Source organism: Xenopus tropicalis, chromosome 8 (assembly GCF_000004195.4).
Source record: "Xenopus tropicalis strain Nigerian chromosome 8, UCB_Xtro_10.0, whole genome shotgun sequence".
In the NCBI taxonomy this organism is placed as follows: domain Eukaryota; kingdom Metazoa; phylum Chordata; class Amphibia; order Anura; family Pipidae; genus Xenopus; species Xenopus tropicalis.
This window is the reverse complement of record NC_030684.2, coordinates 58,860,554-58,880,619: the sequence shown is the minus strand read 5'-3', so window position 1 is coordinate 58,880,619 and position 20,066 is coordinate 58,860,554. Positions and strand designations below refer to the sequence as shown.

General features: G+C 38.2%; 1 protein-coding gene across 3 annotated transcripts in view; it reads left to right on the top strand.

Annotated features, from left to right (window-relative positions):
* The window catches only part of nrk (Nik related kinase), a 114,631-nt gene that overhangs the window by 8,107 nt on the left and 86,458 nt on the right, over positions 1-20,066 (top strand). For all 3 annotated transcript variants that reach the window (XM_031891524.1, XM_031891525.1, XM_018096921.2), the window contains exon 2: positions 4,648-4,713. In XM_031891524.1, the coding sequence (XP_031747384.1) occupies positions 4,648-4,713 (66 nt within the window). The remainder of the gene's footprint in view (positions 1-4,647; positions 4,714-20,066) is intronic.

Here is a 20,066-nt window from a genome sequence, read left to right as displayed (position 1 = left end):
TTTATGTTTCTGGGCTTTTCTCTGGTCTTTGCCATGCCATGTATTTACTGGCAACATGTGGCACAGCTCGATCAAAGAAGCCGGCAGCTAAAATGTTAAAAGTTCCAATGAAAGGAACATCAGTTTGGTTTGTCAAGCATGTGTATTGTCAAGGAAACGGTAGGTATTGGGCCCTTACAAAATGTCATATAATCATATAATTTTCTACCCCTGATCAAATGCGGAAGTCTTGATTAGCCAATTTGCTTTATAAGCTTCAGAAGTAGATCAGTCTCTGGAAAGCGTAATCAAATTCCCCAAATATAGCTCAAAGTGTTAGTACATTGATTGCTTTTTGCATTAATTCTATTTCCAGTTTTTTCTTTTATGGATAAAAGACAATTAACTATAACATGGTAACAACATTGGTTTTTTGGATTAAGGTGGCTATACATAGGCAGATTTCATCTTCTACCCTTCCACCGTTCTCTTCTTTTTCTTTTACTTCTCTTACCATTCTCCTCTGCCCAACTGTCATCCTTACCACTCTATCTCCCCCTCCATAATTTTCCTCCTTCTTTAACCCTAGTCTTAGCATTAGTACAGTTACCTTGTACTTGACCCCAACCAAAATATAATTAATTCTTACTGGAGGCAAAACAATCATTTTGTATTTATTTTAAATTTAAACAAATTTTTAGTAGCCTGAAATTATGGAGATCCAAATTACGGAAAGACCCCTTATCTGGAAAACCTCAGGTGCCGAGCATTCTGTATCAAAGGACCCATACCAATAATTGCTACTTTTATAAAGTGGACACTGCATTATGACGTTAGCAACACAGGCTAACACAGTCTTCATTATTGTGTAGATCAGTTAAAGCAATGTGTTTCCTTATTCTACAACAAGAATGTACTTCATAAAAGATGTTTGCTTTACAAAAGACATACAATCCTATAAATTAGTTTTCTTCTTGGTCACAAAACCATACAATTCTCTAGCCCCTGTGATGGGCTGTTGTTTGTATGGGAGTAAAAAAAATTAAGGCAATGCACTCTAAAAGGTGTAGGAAAGGCTCTGGGACCTTTCTTGACACAGTAAAAGTGGACCAGGAGAAGTTAGTAAGTTTATTACCAAGCAGGGCCTGAAGATGACAATAATTCTGAAAGGGCAGGCAGTGAAGAAAAGGTCTAGGCAGGCAGTGAACAGGAGTTTGTTATACAAAGTCAGGGCAGGCAGCAATCAGTCACAGACAAGGGCACTTTTTTTGTTGAGTATTGGTGGCCGCTGTTTCTTTTTCTAGTTAGGTGCAATTATTTCCTTAATCATTCCCATATAATTCTTCTCTTTGGGTGACCACAGAGACAAACATTCAGAGCACAAATAGATAATAATTCATACCCACTATGAGGGATGTATAAAATATACAGTTCTAATGTATGAAGGCATTTAAAGGAAAACTTTACCCCAAGAATGAATACTGAACCAACAGATAGTTTATATCATGTTATGTGACCTACTACAGACTCTTGCTAAACTGGCATAGGCAGAGTTTTTTGTTTGGGGAAGCTACAGATGGGCCACACACAGACCGAACTAAAGCTATTCTCAAACAGATTTTCAGCAACTACCTGTCACAGTTCCTCCTGTTTCTCCAACTACATGTCAAAGTGCCTACTGACTTCCAAAACAAGCACATTATATACGGTGAAAGACAGTAGGTACAAGCATCCCAGGAACATTATATACACTAAAAGGCAGCAGATACTGGCACATTATATACAGTGAGATCCAGTGGGCACTGATGCCAGATAACCACCCGTGCCCCCCCCCCCCAAGCACTGTAACAATGCACTAAAACAAAACTTCTTTGGTTTTTATCCCAGCCAGTCCCATGAGGGCTCTACCGTAACTATCTAAAAATGAACAAGAGCCAGTAAGTCAGCCTTTATATAGTACATAGTATGATACCTTTTATTGGTCTTCATTTCTGCTTTTGGAAATCCCTACCAGCCCCACAAACATCTGTAGTTTGGTTGGTTCATTTTATTGTCTGTCAAGTGATCTGCACTCTGACTGGAGAATCCACAAAGACAAAGATCCAATAAAAAGCACAGTTGTTCGCTTGCAGGAACCCGAGCTTGCAACAAGGAAAAAAGAGTTCCACTTTTTAAAGTACCAGAGCAGTGCAAGTCAGTTACAGGGTGAGGATTTTTAATTTTTTTAGGTGCCAGGCAGGTTTTGTGGAGGCTTTGCCTTATTGAAAATCTGCCTATGCAAACTGGAATATACTGTATATATAGATCAGTAAATATTGCCCTTTTACATCTTTTGCCTTGAGCTACCAATTTGTGATTGTCTGTGTGCTCCCCCAGAGACCACATGACCAGGAAAAGTGTGGGAGTAAAAGACAGAACTTTGCCTATTAATTGAATGATGTGACCTAATATTTATGTGTGCCCTTGGTTTGTTTGCATTTCTTATTCTAAACATGGAAATTTTCTATTTAGGAGTACCAAGTAGCACATATTACTAAAAAAGTATATTTTTATGAAAACAGTTTATTTAGATGAAGCAGGGTTTTACATATGAGCTTGTTTATGCAATACATTTTTATAGAGACCTACATTGTTCAGGAGTATAGTTTTCCATTAAGGAGAAAATAAAAAAAACATCCTTACTCGTTACTTGCTACACCCAGCTCTTACACATAACTAAGCTATAATAAAGTGCTGCAGCATGGTTGCTATTTGTGCTTTAATTGTTTTAATAAAGTAGTAATTTATATTTCACATAAACTAGTAGTGGAGATTATATGAGTGCCAGTTAAACGTTTAAATACTATAAATGTGTGACTCATATTCAGCAGGTATAGCACCCTCATAAACAAAATTTAGTTTTAAGTTTTGTACCAATAAAATCTTAATTCAAAGAAGATCTTTGGTATCATTTAGCTTACCTCTTAGTATCTTGTAGACTTTAATAGGCTAGCCTTCACCACTAGCTTTCCACTTTTAATTTCATGCTGCTTGCCCTCCTGTTCTTTCCGCAGACTTGCCAGTTAGACATATTCATATTAATGTTCAAACCTCTAACACACCATGTTCCCAAACCAGGGCCATTTGTCCATGTGAATCCCAAAAGGATTTATTTTTGATACAACTGTTTTGGAGATCAGCAAGGAACTCAAGTTTATCTTTATTTCTTTAGACACATTCACTTACTCAAGGTTGGATTGTTTCTCTTACTTTACATTGCAGCCCACATTTTATTTCCTGCACTTATAATGTCTTTTCTTTGCTCTTTAACCCTGACTTTCAATGCAGCTGCAGTGTTTTGTTGTCACGTCAATGAGCTCTTGGATCCTTGTGGGTGATCTTTGTATTATGAAACCTGAGCTTGGAATCAAGTAAACTCCTATATGATAAAGTTGTTTGGGGAACGTTGCCCATTAAATGGACATCCAAGTTAATTTAAACATTGCAGAAATCCTTTCCTGTCTTTGGATATCTAATAGGCAAATCTTCCTATTCCTATTTTGTCTCCCCTGGGATGGCAGAACGTGTAAGCGTGCTATACAGATGTCCAACCTAAGGATAATACCATCGAATTTATTAACTAGTCCTGGTAGAGGGATGTCCTGCAATTAATGTGATACAGGGGAGTGCTGACAGAAAACATTATGATTTAGTTATAAAAGCAGTGCTGTGTGCAAGGGGCAATTTTCATACACGAATTACTATGATTTTTTTACCCACAAAGCAAAAAACTGTGGCTGCATGGGTTGTTGTGCTCACTGCAGTTTCACCAAATGCTTTAAAAAGAATACAATCACATGTGCATGTGTTTAGATATCTGATACAAGTTGTGGTTAACATTTTCAAAGTGGGGATTGAGTTGCTTCAGCAGCATGGGGTAAAATGTAATTATCATGTGCTTCTTTTTCTGCACGTCTGCTGCACCTATTGATGCAGCCTACTGTGGGAACCCTGGAATTACCTTTACATTCAGTGTGGCAGTAGTTCCAGGGTTCCCCAGTCAATAGCTGCACTTGTGCTTATAGCTACTTTACAGAGTTGCAATGAGCATGTTTGGATGCAAATAATGAATGGTATCAAAAAGCACCACATTTGCATACACTTTACACAAATATACTTGTGGCTGCATTTGCAAACAACCCTTTAGGCCAGTGATCCCCAACCAGTGGCTCAGGGGCAACATGTTGCTCACCAACCCCTTGGATGTTACTCTCAGTGCGCCCCAAACCAGGTAGTTATTTTTGCATTTCTGACTTGGTAGCAGGTAGACTGTGGCTCACGAGTAAGAAAGGTTGGGGACCCCTGCTTTAGGCCAATATGCGATAGACGTAATTAAAACATGGTGAACATTATATTCCTAAATTATACTTTGAACTTTACAGTATATGGATGATAGTGAAGGATTTTATTAAATGTGTGTTTAAAAGTAACTAGTGATGAGTGCAAAACAGCCCTGAATTAGATGTTGCAGAAAAGAACTACCGCAAGATCATTCAAAGAGCCAATCCTCCAGCTTCCAAAGTAAAAATAAAAAGGTGGTTAAACAAAGGTTGTGTTATGTTTCTACCAGTCCTGCCCTGTACCTTCTCTATTAACAGCCTAAAGCTGACACATTTCTCTTTATTGCAGGAACCTGCTGGAATATTTGAGCTAGTCGAGGTTGTTGGAAATGGAACGTATGGACAAGTTTATAAGGTTTGAATCTTATTTTATTAAATTGCTTTACCTACGTGTCGGGCAGTTTGGGAGACATTTAAGTGGGTTGGGTGCGGGTCAATATTCTTCTGCTCCTGAAGTTTCCCTGTTTTGGAAACAAAATCACACACAGGTGCAGGACCTACAATGGCAACATTTTGCTGTTAGGGTTAGGTGTGGGTTAAGGTTTTGTTGGTTAGGGGCAAGTAATAGGTTGTATTTTCCTGACCCACACATCACACTACAAAGCCTAAATTCATTTTTTGCAAAATAAAATACACATTGGTCTGGATGAATATATTTGACAACTTCTGCTTTACTGTAGCTGAATGCTTTAAAACGTTATATTTCACTCATCTTTACAAGGTACAAGCACAGCATTTGACCCCTGACTTGTTCCCATTCTACTTTTGATTTGAAACTTTCCATGACCTTTCCCTTTTTCTTTCTTCTAATTTGAGACTTTGTCTTCCCTTCCCCCTCCAAGAAACACTTTGGTAAATTATTTTTGTGCTCTAAATTTTTGGCTAAATTTTCATTGTTGTAGTCTGTTGTATATACACACACACACATATATACACAGTATATATAGAGAGAGATTACAATATTTTTGCATTCTGCAATGTATTGCAAATGTTTTTCTGCGATACTGACCACTCCTCCCCAGTTAGCTCCTAAAATGCCAGTAGACATTTGCCAGATTACAAGATTCTGTAATTGCCCCTTTGCAGTGCCTAGACAATAGATACTGTAGCTTCTAAATAGCTCAGTACAGGTCAAGTACAGTGAGATTTGTAAGCCCATTCATGTTCTATGTCTGTCGGAAGCAGTGAGATATATGTACAGTATGCAGCAACTGCACTATTAGTGCTTTTTCCCTTCAATCAGTACTGTTTTCTGTCATTGCATTCATTTATATCACATGCATGTTTTAGTATGGACTATGTTTAATTAGCATGGCAGTTTAAAGTATACTTTATTTAATATTTTTCCTAATATACCCTTACATTGTGGTTCTTCCTATATCACATAAGGTGCATACTCCTAGATGGTAAACTATACATTATATAATAACAAATATCATATAATGCTGTCTTCAAATCGTGTTGCATTTTGCTTCTTTTATTTACTCTGCATACTGGTGGCACTAAACAAAGTACCATTTGGCACCCCATCAACAATATACACAATGGAAGGTTTTAATTTATTGGCCCAGCAGATAAAAGGAGCAATTCAATTCTGTCTGTGCTTTAATTTAGCAGTAACACAAATGAATGAGTGATCTGGCTGGCTTGGAATCTGGACGGTAACTCTTTGGCTTCCAAGTCATCGTGTGTGTGGGCGTTTGGCTGAGTCCTTTAATCTTGTTTCACAGAGAGCTGTTGAAAGTGTGACTTGGTTTCTTCTGGTTACAGTGCACTTACATGTTTTATAGTTGGCCGTCTCTCCACATTTAAAATTGTATGTTGTCAAGTCACATCTAAAAAGTTAATGCAACGACCTGTGAATGTGATTATAACTATACTGGGCTACAGCAATTCCTGAATTGGATTACACTAAAACTGTATATATATATATATATATATATATATATATATACTGTATATATAGCAACAAAAAAGTACCACAAGCCCAAAAGGCTTACTTGGAGTAACTGATAAAATATTAAATAAATAAAGGACTGTTTTAATCACATCATCATGATCACAATGATGCATTTGAAAACTTTTTTGTGCGTTTTTTAAAATCAGTTCCTCCAACTGAGCCTGTTGAGTGTGGTACTTTTTGTTGCTCTGTACACATTTTACCTGCACTCAGGCATGCTGTGTTTTTTTTGGTGAGTGCTCCTCCATGCTTATATATATACAGTATATATATATATATATATATATATATATATACATATATATATATATATATACTTTATGTAGTATTTTTACATTGGGACATGGGTTTTTATGAATACCCTTTCACTACTGGTGGCTGACTATGCCCATGCCTTGTGGGTACATTTAGGGACATTCATTTCGTTTTATGCTTACAAATGGGGATATTTTAGAATAGAAACTGTCTCTTTTTTATCTATTTTTCTATTTGAGTGGAGTCAATGGTGGCCCCTTATTTTTATATATATATATTTGACACTTATTTATACTGTAATCGATGTGATTTTTTATATATAGCAATATACACTTGATGGGTTAACTGTTTTTGATTGGTTGGTATAGGTATTTAATGTTACACCTCACTTCCTGTCACTATCCTGACGACGATCCCTAGTGGATCGAAGCGCGTAGATTTGTAGATCCAATAAAGAAGTTGTTTACAGACTTGATGCTGTGAGTGCTGTTTTCAGAGTGAATATATATATATATACATATATATATATATATATATAACTTTAAAAGCACATAAATTAACAGCAGCATACATTAAACAAATGTGGTTATATATATATTAACAATGTACAAATGAATATTGTGATATGATCCTTATACAACCATTTCCCATGCTATGGAAAGCCAAAAGGCAGAAGCAGGTCCGATAACCTGGTTTGATATTCCAGAGAGAGAATCTGCCATGTGTGACTCCACTACAGCTTTCAAATAAATGACTGCACAGAAATGGGATAAATTAGGTAATATTGACTACTGAGCACTAATTAGAATCATTAAATATTTAATAGTAGATAACTGAAATTAAAGTATCCCTTTAAAATGAGCTTACACGGGTTTACAGAAGCAAAGCAGTCTTCTTATGAAAAATTCCTAAACTCAGAGAGTAGAGATTATGCACTTTGTGAATAAAATAACTTTGATTTTTATAAAATGTGGCAACATATGATTTGTTCTTAAGAAAGAATATATTTAGCTTCACTTGCAAGGCCTATCTTTTCAGATGGAAGAAAAAAAGGAAAACATCAGGGGAACTGATGGGAGAGAATGATAGAAGATACTTAAGTTAGATAAATGAAACCATTATTTTCCTCTGGGCATAAGTGTGAGATAAATGCGTGTCAGATACCATATTGCACTGCTTCATAACCTCTCTAAAGTGGCCAAAAATAACTAGCAAAAGGCAAATGTATTCTGCCTATGGTTTAAAGGATCATTAATTCTTGCAAACATATATACTAAATTCTTCTTTAAACGATCTTCACAGCTTGTAATCAGTTAATATGCCATGGTTTAGTGATTCTTCTCATCCCCAACACACACTCTCTCTTTTGTGCTGCCTTTCTCTATGAAATTTAAAGTACTAGTGCCTCCTGTTCATTTTGTTTTAGTTGTTCTGGCTGGAAAGACAGTGTTTTTTTTCTAGCGTTAAATTGTTTCAAACAATGGGCACTGTATAAATTCTCATGATAGTGTATAAGAGTACAGCCATACATTCCAAGGCATTTCTATACAGGTATGGGATCCCTTATCCGGCAACCCATTATCCAGAAAGTTCCGAATTACGGAAAGGCCATCTCCCATAGACTCCATTATAAGCAAATAATTCTAATTTTTAAAAATGATTTCCTTTTTCTCTGTAATAATAAAACAGTACATTGTACTTGATCCCAACTAAGATATAATTAATCCTTATTGGAGGCAGAACAGTCCTATTGGGTTTATTTACTATTGAAATGATTTTTAGCAGACTTAAGTTAGGGAGATTCATATTACGGAAAGATCCCTTATCCGGAAAACCCCAGGTCCTGAGCATTCTGGATAACAGGTCCCATACCTTATCTGTTTCTACCAGCTTTGCTTAAATTTTAAAGCTTCATTAGGTTGCCTGGGGAGGTTGGTGGGCAGCAATTTGTAAGTTTTGCCACAGATTCTTAAACATATTGAGGTCAGGGCATTGAGTGGGCTATCTGAAAGCTTTCAGGGTTTTGGTTTTAAAACACTCCAGTGTAGTTTTACCAGTGTGTTTTGGGTTGTTATTTTGCTTCAAGGTGAACCTTTGTCCCAGTCTTAACTCTTTTGCAGACTGAAACTAATATTCCTTTAGCTCAGAGTGGCTCAGTATATTCTGCCCTGAATCCACACCATTTTCCAAGTATCTGCCAATGAAAAGCATCCCCAAGCATGATGCTACCACCATCAAGCATCCTGTGGGGTAGTGTTGCAAGGAGTTCTAGAGCAAAAAAATATTTTGTTCTTATCAAGTCTTTCCTTCTCTTTTTTTGGGAACTTATGTTTTATTGATATTTTTAAATCATGTAAGGACAGTGCACATCATATGACAGTGTTTCAAAAAGTTACATTGTATATAACTGTAGCACTAATCTGCTTTTATGTCTATGAAGATTTTCATTCATCCAGGTCATGGTATATCTAGTATAAATAATTCTAAAGCAACTGGACTTGTTAGGTAATCATTGAAGACGTTTCACTACTCATCCGAGCAGCTCCTTCAGTTCAACTGACTGGTATGGGAAGTCCTCAGCATATATACTCTTCCACTAATCCAATCACAATGGCACTTTGTAACGCTTCAGAGATGTTGTATACGCAGCCCAGTGTAGCGAGGAGTGCACAGACCTTTACATTGGTGAAACAAAGCAACTGTTCTCCAAGCGAATGGCTCAGCATAGCAGGGCGAACACTACAGGCCAGGACTCTGCTGTATTTCTACACCTAAAAGACAAGGCACACTCCTTTGAAAATAGCAACGTCCAAATTTTGGACAAAGAAGACCGCTGGTTTGAAAGAGGTGTAAAAGAGGCCATTCATGTGACTTCGACACCATCTGTCTGATACATACAATGCTGTTCTAACATCTGTACCCCGGCAGTTTCAGAACTCTTCACACATCCATTCATGCAACTCTAACAAGTAACACCTGTTTTGAAGAGTTGCATGATACTTTGGTAATCCTTTCAAAGTAACCCCACAGCATTCACACCTCTGTGAGTTTTAGATGTCACCTCTCTGAAGAGTTACAAAGTGTCATTGTGATTGGATTAGTGGAAGAGTATATATGCTGAGGACTTCCCATACCAGTCAGTAGAACTGAAGAAGCTGCTCGGATGAGTAGTGAAACGTCTTCAATGATTACCTAACAAGTCCAGTGGCTTTAGAATTTTTTATACTAGATAATCTGCTTTTAGTTTCTTACTGTGTTCATGTTAGGTGGATAGTATAATCTAAAACGTAAACTCTAAACAACCAATTTGATAGTTAGTTGTGTCTACAGAAGGTCAAAATTTGCGTAAATGTATTCATATCAAGAAGGGACAGGAACTAGGCCTTGAAGTACCCACGGGGACTAGATACTGAGATAGCGGTTTGTCGCATTTTGGATGGTGGCAATACCTAATTCAAAGGTTCTGTTATCATTGACTCTATTGATAATTTCAGCTATAGTAGGTGGATCAGGACTCTTTCATATAGCTGATATGGCTAGGTTAGTGACTGTTAATACCTGGTTAGCCAAGGTTCGGACACTTTTACATAGATTTGGCATTGGTTTGTCCATTAGGAAGGTGATGAGATCTAGTGAAATCTAATACACTAAAAGATGACTTAAGATTTTTGCAACCTCAGACTATAACGGTTGGATAAGAGGACAGTCCCAAAAAATATGTGGCTGGGTATCCTGAGATTCACAGTTCCTCCAACATAGGGAGAATGATGTGGAAAAAGTTTGTGGAGCCTGTCTGGAGACAGTACCAAAAAGTTAGGATTTTATAGATGTGTTCCTGTTGTTGTGTACAAGAGACCATTCATCTGGCATTATTCCAGATTGATGTCCAATATTCAATGGACAGAGGTTGTGGTAAAGCCTGGTCCCATTTGTCCATGTCCATGCTGATTAGTTGCTATGTGTTAATGCTCCTGGGCAAATTTAGTGTCTTTTATTGCATAACCCCCTTAAAGTTCTCCGGAGGAGGTTCAAATTTTGTTATGGTCTTTATAACCCAACCCTGATGGGTACATCTACAGGACTTTGTACTAGACTTGTGTAAGGAAACTTTAAAAGTAACAAAGAGGATTTTAGGAATGCCATATTAGCCATAGCTTTACAGTAGCAAGGGCAAATTTTGCACATTTTACCCCAAAGGTCTACACAATAATGCTGTTAAGATATACTGGGACATGCGGTAATTCAGAAGAAATATATATTTTTAGCCTTTTTATTACCTGACAATCATACACCCAATTGGAACAGAAGGGGCAGAACATGCCAGCTTTTGTATGTTTTTACAACCTTTAAAAAAGGTAAACTAATTGTTCTCTGCATGATATTCTGACTCCATGAACATATTTTTACATTGTTACAACCTCCCTTCACTACATTTCAGATCTTATCTAGCCATTATCTTCAGTACAAAACTGAGGGACTTTATTGTACTGTTAAATCTTGCAGATTTTACACAAATGCCTGCAAGGGACAGGCAAACTAACTCCGAATTTTCAATTGCTTCTATGGTGTTATAAATAAACTGTGCTTTGTGATGATAAAGGACTTGGATAATGGTAGTTTAGGCATTTTACACAACACATTATTGCTAATTAGAATTTAGTGAGCTACAAGCTGTTATTTATCAGCCTGACCACAAGAAATGATGATTAAGACTACAGAACATTTATTTCCATTATTATCCATTGAATGTTTTTTCCCTAGAAAATATCAGCAATTACTTTTTACCTTCATCAGTTGGAAGCACTGAAAAAAGAAGCAAAGAAAAAAGAAATTTGAAATAAACTGGCAGGGGCGTAACCTGATTATACCTTCCCATGAAAAATATGCTGTTATTTATGGCCTCCAGCCACAGTTATTTTTGCTCTTTGAATTTACGCTGTCACCCTGAGCTATACATTTTCATGATCACCCTGTGCTAAGAAGACATGACCTATTAATGTCAGAAATAAATTTGCAATTTGTCCTTTAGGTTTTTTAAGTGACTTATCTGTCTGTAGCTTATGGATTTGTCTATATAACTTTTACATGTTTTTTTTTAACATAATTGTTATATTTTCTGCTACCCATCAATGTGAGTTTCAGTCTGCTGGAGGGATGTTAGAAACACAACCTGCAAGAGTATGGTTCTAATCCTAGATTAGAGACGATAGGGTTGGATATATTAGGAACACAATTAGAAGTTGAGTCGAATGAACTTTAGGTTGGTATATTTGAGACACAGTGTCAGGGGTCGACTGGGGTGTCCTGGGCCCACTGGGGCTGCTGCCTGGGGCCCCTCACTCCATTCAGGCGCTGCTAAAATCAATGTTACCCCCCTCCCCACCATCGCATACTGCACTTCCTCCTTGCTGCTGCAATGGGAGGGGGAGGACCAGCACCCACAGTTACTGGTGGAGAAACGGGTTTGGATCAGGGGAGGCTGCAGGGCCCACTAGGACTGGGGCCCACTGGGTTTTATCAGGTGCATTTTCCCGGTGCCTGGAGAGGGTAGAATAGTAGTATAACAGGTAGCTAAAGAAAAAAAAAAAAAAGAAAAATCTGAAAGTGCTTCAAAATTGCAACTTTCACATGTATTATATTTCATATGTATATTACATATGTTTAATATTAAATTTGAGATCTATTTACCAAATGCCAGTTTTATATCCAGTGCTGACATAGGCATGGCCCTCTGCAGATCCCCCTCCATACTTTTTTAGATTGTAAGCTTTTTTGGGCATGGACCTCTTTACCTCTTGTATTGGTTATTGGTTGTTTTGTATGTAATTCTGTATGTTCGATGTATAAACCCATTTATTTTACAATGCTGCAGAATATGTTGGTACTTTATAAATGCATGTTTATTATTAATAATAATAATACTGTATATAATTAGCACACAGGACTGTCTTTGTGCATGCACTAAATGTAAAGGACCACTGGATTTTTTTTTATTGGGGGTGTTATAGAGACACCCAAGGACCATCCCCTGAAGCTGTTCCCCGAGCATGTGCCCAAGGGTGCCTATATAGAAAAAAAGTGTAACTGTATTTACTTTTGAGATATTGGGTTCCTTTACTTTTATTTGAAACAACCACATATGAAACTGTAGTTCTTCTCTCCGTCAAAATGCCCTATTCCTGTTCTGCCCCCAGCAATTTTCATATCCACGATTACATTCTCTCAGTTGCCTCTAAACTACTTACCTGAGTGACTGTTCTGCCAAGGGATCCCTGATGCTATTACTAGAAAGTGGACCCTAGTCTACAGAACGCATATGTTCATTTGGATTCCTTTATTTTTGCTGCATGCCTCAAGGACAGGGCTTATATTACTAGAGACTTTACCTCTTGTATGCCCTATTTATTTTCATTAGCCCTTTTTATTTTATTGCAGTATTAAAGATTTCATGCTACTGTACATGCAGCCCATTTACTAAAGTAAAGGGTGATGTTCCAAATCACATAAAGAATCACAAGCCTGATTAAACGCTCTCCCAGCAGCCTGTGAACTGCACTGAAAGCTGTAATTGATTGGTGAGCCTCGGGTCATTGTCTGATAGCTATATTTAAAACATTACTGTAGACTTCAGTCAGCACATGGATAAAAAGATTCTTCTGTGTTAAGAACACTGGGTTATGGGGAAATCTTATAAAACTCCACTGACCTGCTCTGTGCCAGATATAATCTACAATGGCCACTGTCATTAACAGGAATTAGTGTGGGGGCCAGAAGGACACCCTGTGAACTTTTATTGCCAAAATCGATGGACAGATCGTAAAACAAAGAAACACGTTACCCGAAAGGAGATAAAGACCTCTTTTATATTTCTTACAATACCTCACAAGTTTGGATGGGCATTTTTAAGTCTTTATGCATATCTTTATTTTTCTAAGTAAGATTAATGAAATTTTGATCAGATGCATGTTATGCTTCACAAGTGGTGCCAGAACAATTGGAAATTATGTCCTCATAATGTTTTCTATTGATGAATCTTTTTGGACATGTTTTTTAATTAGCATTGTCCCATAACCAGAAACTGCACTCAGACATTCAAATAGTGGTTTTAAAAGAGCACTATGGGCAACTTGAACAAACTGCCAGTGCTGATGCAACAGGTACTCCAGTCCCTTCTCCAGTGGAACTTACAATCTAAGGCAGTGATCCCCAACCAGTGGCTCCCCAACCCCTTGGATGTTGCTCTCAGTGCCCCAGATAGTTATTTTTGAATTCCTGACTTGGGGGCAAGTTTTGGTTGAATAAAAACAAGATTTACTACCAAATAAAGCCCCTTGTAAGCTGATAGTGTGCATAGAGGTTACCTAATAGCGAATCTTAGCCTCCATGATGCTTGTGTTGCTCTCCAAATCTTTTTACATTTGATTGTGGCTCATGAGTAAAAAAGGTTGGGGAGCCCTGATCTAAGGTCCCCATAAACATAATATGGTCACATTTTTCAGAAGCCATTTTTACCTGATGAATGCTTTTAGGTTGTGGGAGAAGAATGGACTTACCCACACAAGCATGTAGAGATCATACACACTCCTTGCAACTGCTGCCCTGGATGGAAACTAACCTAGAATCCCAGTGCTGCAAGGCACAGTAGTGGTGGATATTAGTGATGTGCAAAATTTTTTGCCAGGCTTGGATTCTCTGTGAATTTCCATGGTTCGTCATTGGCAGAATATTTCGCGAAACAGGAGCAAAAAAATCACTGCAGAAAAATTTGCCGTCCAACAAAATATTGTCGGGCGTGAAAACTTTTTTTGCCGTTTCAAAGGTTAATGAATTTTTTAGCTAAGCAAAACACCACAGATTAGCTCATCACTAGTGGATATGTATAAATCTCAAAAAAACTAACTGTTTGCTTTGGTTACACCGACCATAGCAATATGTAGCCCACAATGCACAGCTTGAACAGACATCAGCATAAACAAATTACATACAATCTATAATTAAGCATCTGTAAACACAAAAATATTGAACTACTCACTACTACCACTCTGAATTTGAATAACTTCTGGTTTCTGGGACCATTAAAGAATAGATTGTGTAACAACCTAGAGGTTTCTTAAGGAGTTCTTTCCATCTCATTCTTCCTTGAGGCATCATCATTCCTTTTGAAAATATCAAACTCTAAAGATTGTTGCTCCAAGTCATACTAAAACCATTTCTAAGCAAGTAGATGACTGTTTTAGCTTCTTTTATTTATGTTATATAGATTTGGACTTTGTTCAGTAAATTATGTAATACTGATCTCACTGTATCATGAGTTAGCCTTTTGTTACCATATTGTCTTATTTAATACCATTTAGTGTTTTCACAAAATGTTCAGGGTCGTGGTTTTCAAAACACATTTACCAAATATCTATTCACAAGAATTATCCTTGAACAAATAAATTTATTGTATTAAGTATTACTCACCTTCCCTTTGAAAATATTTATTTTGGTAAACATGTTCAGTTTATAATATACAGTACATATTACTAACAGGCTGGTGGCTGACTGAATCAACTGCTTTTTCAATTCAACAAAAAAAAGGGATAAGTATTTTTTATTAACTTTATTCAGAATCATTGTGTTTTCTAACTGTTGGGTTTAAATTTTTTCAAAAGTATTTGCTCTTTTTGGTGCCAATTTACAAAGTTTGGTTAACTATAAGGCTTACAGCAGGTTTGCCAGAGATACATTCCTTTGTAATTACCCTCAGTTTGAGGGGGTGGGGTTTGATTAGTTCACCTTAACAGACTGTATAAATAGAACCACTGGCACTCCAGTGGAGCTTGCTCTGGTGGTAGGTGCTCTATAAGTGATTGCTCTTTAAGTGGGGCTCTGTAAGTGGAGTTATAATCACAGGAGTTAGTGGGGGCTCTGTAAGTGGAGTTATAATCACAGGAGTTAGTGGGGGCTCTGTAAGTGGAGTTATAATCACAGGTGTTAGTGGGTGCTCTGTAAGTGGAGTTATAATCACAGGAGTTACAAATTAAGGGGTTAAAACAAGGTAAAAAAAAAAATCTTTTGTTTATTTTAAAGCCTTTTTCACCAATTTTTGTTTAACTGTTTCTGTAACTGGGAGAATGAGTGGCAGCAACATTGAAGGTATGACACAGTGCACAGCCTGCCGCATGTATGCAGTTGTGGAACAACAGTTCCAAAGTGCATACCTCTGTTGTGGATGTGAGCCACTTTAGAGGCTCGCGTTAGAACTCTACAGGAACAAGTTGCAACACTGCGTTCTATTGACAATCTTGAAAGAAGTCTCTTGCTAACTGAACAAGAACTAGCGGGGTCAGATAGTATGGGGGGAGGGGAGCAAGGAAAGGATGATAGGGCAGTAAGCTGGGTGACAGTTAGAAAATCTAGTGTGGGGAAAAGAAAAAGGGAGGCTGCTCCAGGGTTTGCGCATCCCAACAGATTTGCCAGATTGTGTGAAGAAGATGGGAGTGTGAACTCTGGACTGGCGGTTCTAGATGAGGCTGATCTCTCTAACAGCCGGGAGACAAGTTTCTCTAGTAGTGGTGGGGAGGAGAGCAGAGCTAGGCCTAAACAGATGGTGGTTATAGGGGATTCGATCATTAGGAAAGTGGACAGGGTAATCTGTCGAGCGGATCGCTTCAACCGGACAGTTAGCCGTCTTCCTGGTGCCAGGGTTCGGCATGTGGTTGATCGGGTCGACACATTATTGGGAGGGGCTGGGCATGACCCGGCTGTCTTGGTACATATCGGTACTAACGACAAAATGAACGGTAGGTGGGGGACCTTAAAGAGTGAGTTCAGGGATCTAGGCTCTAAGATTAAGCAAAGGTCCTCCAATGTCATTTTTTCGGAAATTTTGCCGGTGCCGCGTGCTAGTTTAGGGAGACAGCGGGAGCTTAGGGAGCTAAATGCGTGGCTAAAGTCTTGGTGTAGGAAGGAAGGGTTTGGGTTCCTAGAGCACTGGGCTGACTTTTCTTTGGGGTACAATCTATACAGCCCTGACGTATGTAAAGTCAGATTTAAAGCCATGTAATAAAGACATTACCAATGAAAACGTTGAATCTCTTTGGGTAGAAATTTCAGTAGGGCTGAAGGTCACAAAGAAAATGATCATTGGTGTATGCTATAAACCACCCCGTATAGATGAGGGGGATGAGTCCCAGCTACTTTTGCAAATGGAGGAGGCTTCAAAATTGGGTCAAGTTGTTATTATGGAGGACTTTAATTATCCGGACATTGACTGGAGTAATGGGGTGGCTAAGTCAGAAAAAGCTAGTAGGTTTGTAAATATGCTAAATGACAACTTTTTATTTCAGGTGGTTCAAGAACCTACTCGGAATGAGTCTATTTTGGACCTGGTAATATCTAATAATACTGAACTTATCTCTAACATTTGTGTGGGTGAGCATTTGGGGAACAGTGATAACAACATGGTCTCCTTTGAGATAATGCTACAGAGACAGCGCTATAAGGGAGTAACTAAAACGCTCAATTTTAGACGTGCAGACTTTGCCAGTTTAAGGGCATCTCTGCATTGTGTCAACTGGGAAAGGCTTTTCATGGGGTTAGACACAGAAGGAAAATGGAACATCTTTAAAACATTGCTTTGCAGGTATACACAACAGTATATTCCCCTTGTAAGCAAGGAGAGGCATCGCAAAGCAAAACCTTTATGGCTGAATAAAAGAGTTAGGGTCGAGGTTGGTAATAAAAAACGTGCTTTTAAAGCATTCAAGTTAGCTGGGACAGCGGAAACTTTCATCAGGTACAAGGAAGCAAATAAAGCATGCAAAAAAGATATCAGGCAAGCTAAAATAGAGATGGAAAGGGATATTGCAGCTAGGAGTAAAAAGAATCCAAAATTATTTTTTAATTATGTGAATAGTAAAAAAATGAAGCAAGAAGGGGTGGGAACTTTATTATCACGGGGGGGTACGTTGGTTGATGAGAACGGGGAAAAAGCTGAAATTTTGAACTCTTATTTTTCATCTGTCTATACATCTGAGGAGCCAGATAATGAAGGCTTCCCTTTTAATATACCCAGTGCTAGTAATTTAGCTACTGACGCGTGGGTCACTCAGGAGGAAATTCAAAAGAGACTTGAACATGTAAAGGTAAACAAAGGTCCAGGACCGGATGGGATTCATCCCAGGGTATTAAATGAGCTGAGCGCTGTGATTGCCAAGCCTCTTCACATAATTTTTCAGGATTCGTTGAGGTTTGGCATGGTGCCGAGAGACTGGCGGATTGCTAATGTGGTGCCATTATTTAAAAAGGGATCTCATTCTCAGCCTGAAAACTATAGGCCTGTTAGTCTGAAATCAGTAGTAGGAAAGCTTCTGGAAGGGGTAATAAGGGATAGGATAGTTGAATACATTGCAGTTCACAATACTATTAGTTTGTGCCAGCATGGTTTTATGCGTAACAGATCTTGCCAGACTAATTTAGTTGCCTTTTATGAGGAGGTGAGCAGGAACCTTGATGCTGGAATGGCAGTTGATGTCATCTACTTAGATTTTGCTAAAGCGTTTGATACAGTACCTCACAGAAGGTTAATGGTCAAATTGAGGAATATTGGCCTAGAACATAATATTTGTAATTGGATAGAAAACTGGCTGAAGGATAGATTACAAAGAGTGGTTGTAAATGGAACATTTTCTAATTGGGCCAGTGTGGTTAGTGGAGTACTGCAGGGGTCAGTCCTTGGCCCTTTGCTTTTTAACTTGTTTATTAATGACCTGGAGGTGGGCATAGAGAGTACTGTTTCTATTTTTGCTGATGACACTAAATTGTGCAAAACTATAAGTTCCATGCAGGATGCTGCCGCTTTGCAGAGCGATTTGACAAAATTGGAAAACTGGGCAGCAAACTGGAAAATGAGGTTCAATGTTGACAAGTGCAAAGTTATGCACTTTGGTAGAAATAATATAAACGCAAACTATCTACTGAATGGTAGTGTGTTGGGGGTATCCTTAATGGAGAAGGATCTAGGGGTTTTTGTAGATCACAAGTTGTCCAATTCCAGGCAGTGTCATTCTGTGGCTACTACAGCAAATAAAGTGTTGTCTTGTATAAAAAAGGGCATTGACTCAAGGGATGAGAACATAATTTTGCCTCTTTATAGGTCCCTGGTAAGGCCTCACCTTGAGTATGCAGTGCAGTTTTGGGCTCCAGTCCTTAAGAAGGATATTAATGAGCTGGAGAGAGTGCAGAGACGTGCAACTAAACTGGTAAAGGGGATGGAAGATTTAAGCTATGAGGTTAGACTGTCGAGGTTGGGGTTGTTTTCTCTGGAAAAGAGGCGCTTGCGAGGGGACATGATTACTCTGTACAAGTACATTAGAGGGGATTATAGGCAGTTGGGAGATGTTCTTTTTTCCCATAAAAACAATCAGCGCACCAGAGGTCACCCCTATAGATTATAGGAACAGAGCTTCCATTTGAAGCAGCGTAGGTGGTTTTTCACAGTGAGGGTAGTGAGGTTGGGGAATGCCCTTCCTAGTGATGTGGTAATGGCAGACTCTGTTAATGCCTTTAAGAGGGGCCTGGATGAGTTTTTGAACAAGCAGAATATCCAAGGCTATTGTGATACTAATACCTACAGTTAGTATTACTGGTTGTATATATATAGTTTATGTATGTGAGTGTATAGATTGGTTAGTATAGGTTGTGTGCTGGGTTTACTCGGATGGGTTGAACTTGATGGACAATGGTCTTTTTTCAACCCTATGTAACTATGTAACTATGTAACTATGTAACTATGTAACACAAGTAGTAGCATATTTAGTAGAGCATATATAGGTAAACAAATAGAAAAGTATTTAGAGAACAATTTGACTGTTAAGAAAGAAGAATTATAAAAGTTATCATATAGAGGTGGATTTCACAGAACTGTCTCTAATGCTTTCATCCACTACTTTCTGCATACAAATGATATTTAAAATCAAATGGATGAACGTGGTCTTCCAAAAACAGAGCAAACAGAGAACAACAGAGGGTTGGCTGCAGAGCCTTGAGGTGCTCCTACACCTAGCTGAATTGGGGTCTGTAGGACACATGTTAGAACGGTAAGTAAAGAACCATGATGTAGCTTGTTTAGGAATACACAGGAATTGGGAATTTTAAATAAAACTACATTTTTGACAGCAAATGCAGAAGATAAATCCCAGAGGATCAGAATATATGTGTCCTTGAGGACATTTTGAACTTTACATGAGGCTGTATGCAGATTACACAGGACAGCACAGACTGGAATGTGGGAAAAGATGATACATTTCAGGAGTAGGGAGAGGGTAGTGGTATAAGGAATATGGGACAGTATTCAGAGAGATGGGGAGAAAGGGCAGCAGAGCATGAGATCATGGGAGCAAATTGTAATATCACAAAAAATCAAAGAAGCAACATGCCTTATCCTTTCCAGAACTGTAAAGTGTAACATATTACTGAAAGGTCTTAAATGGGAGACCACTGCAATCCAT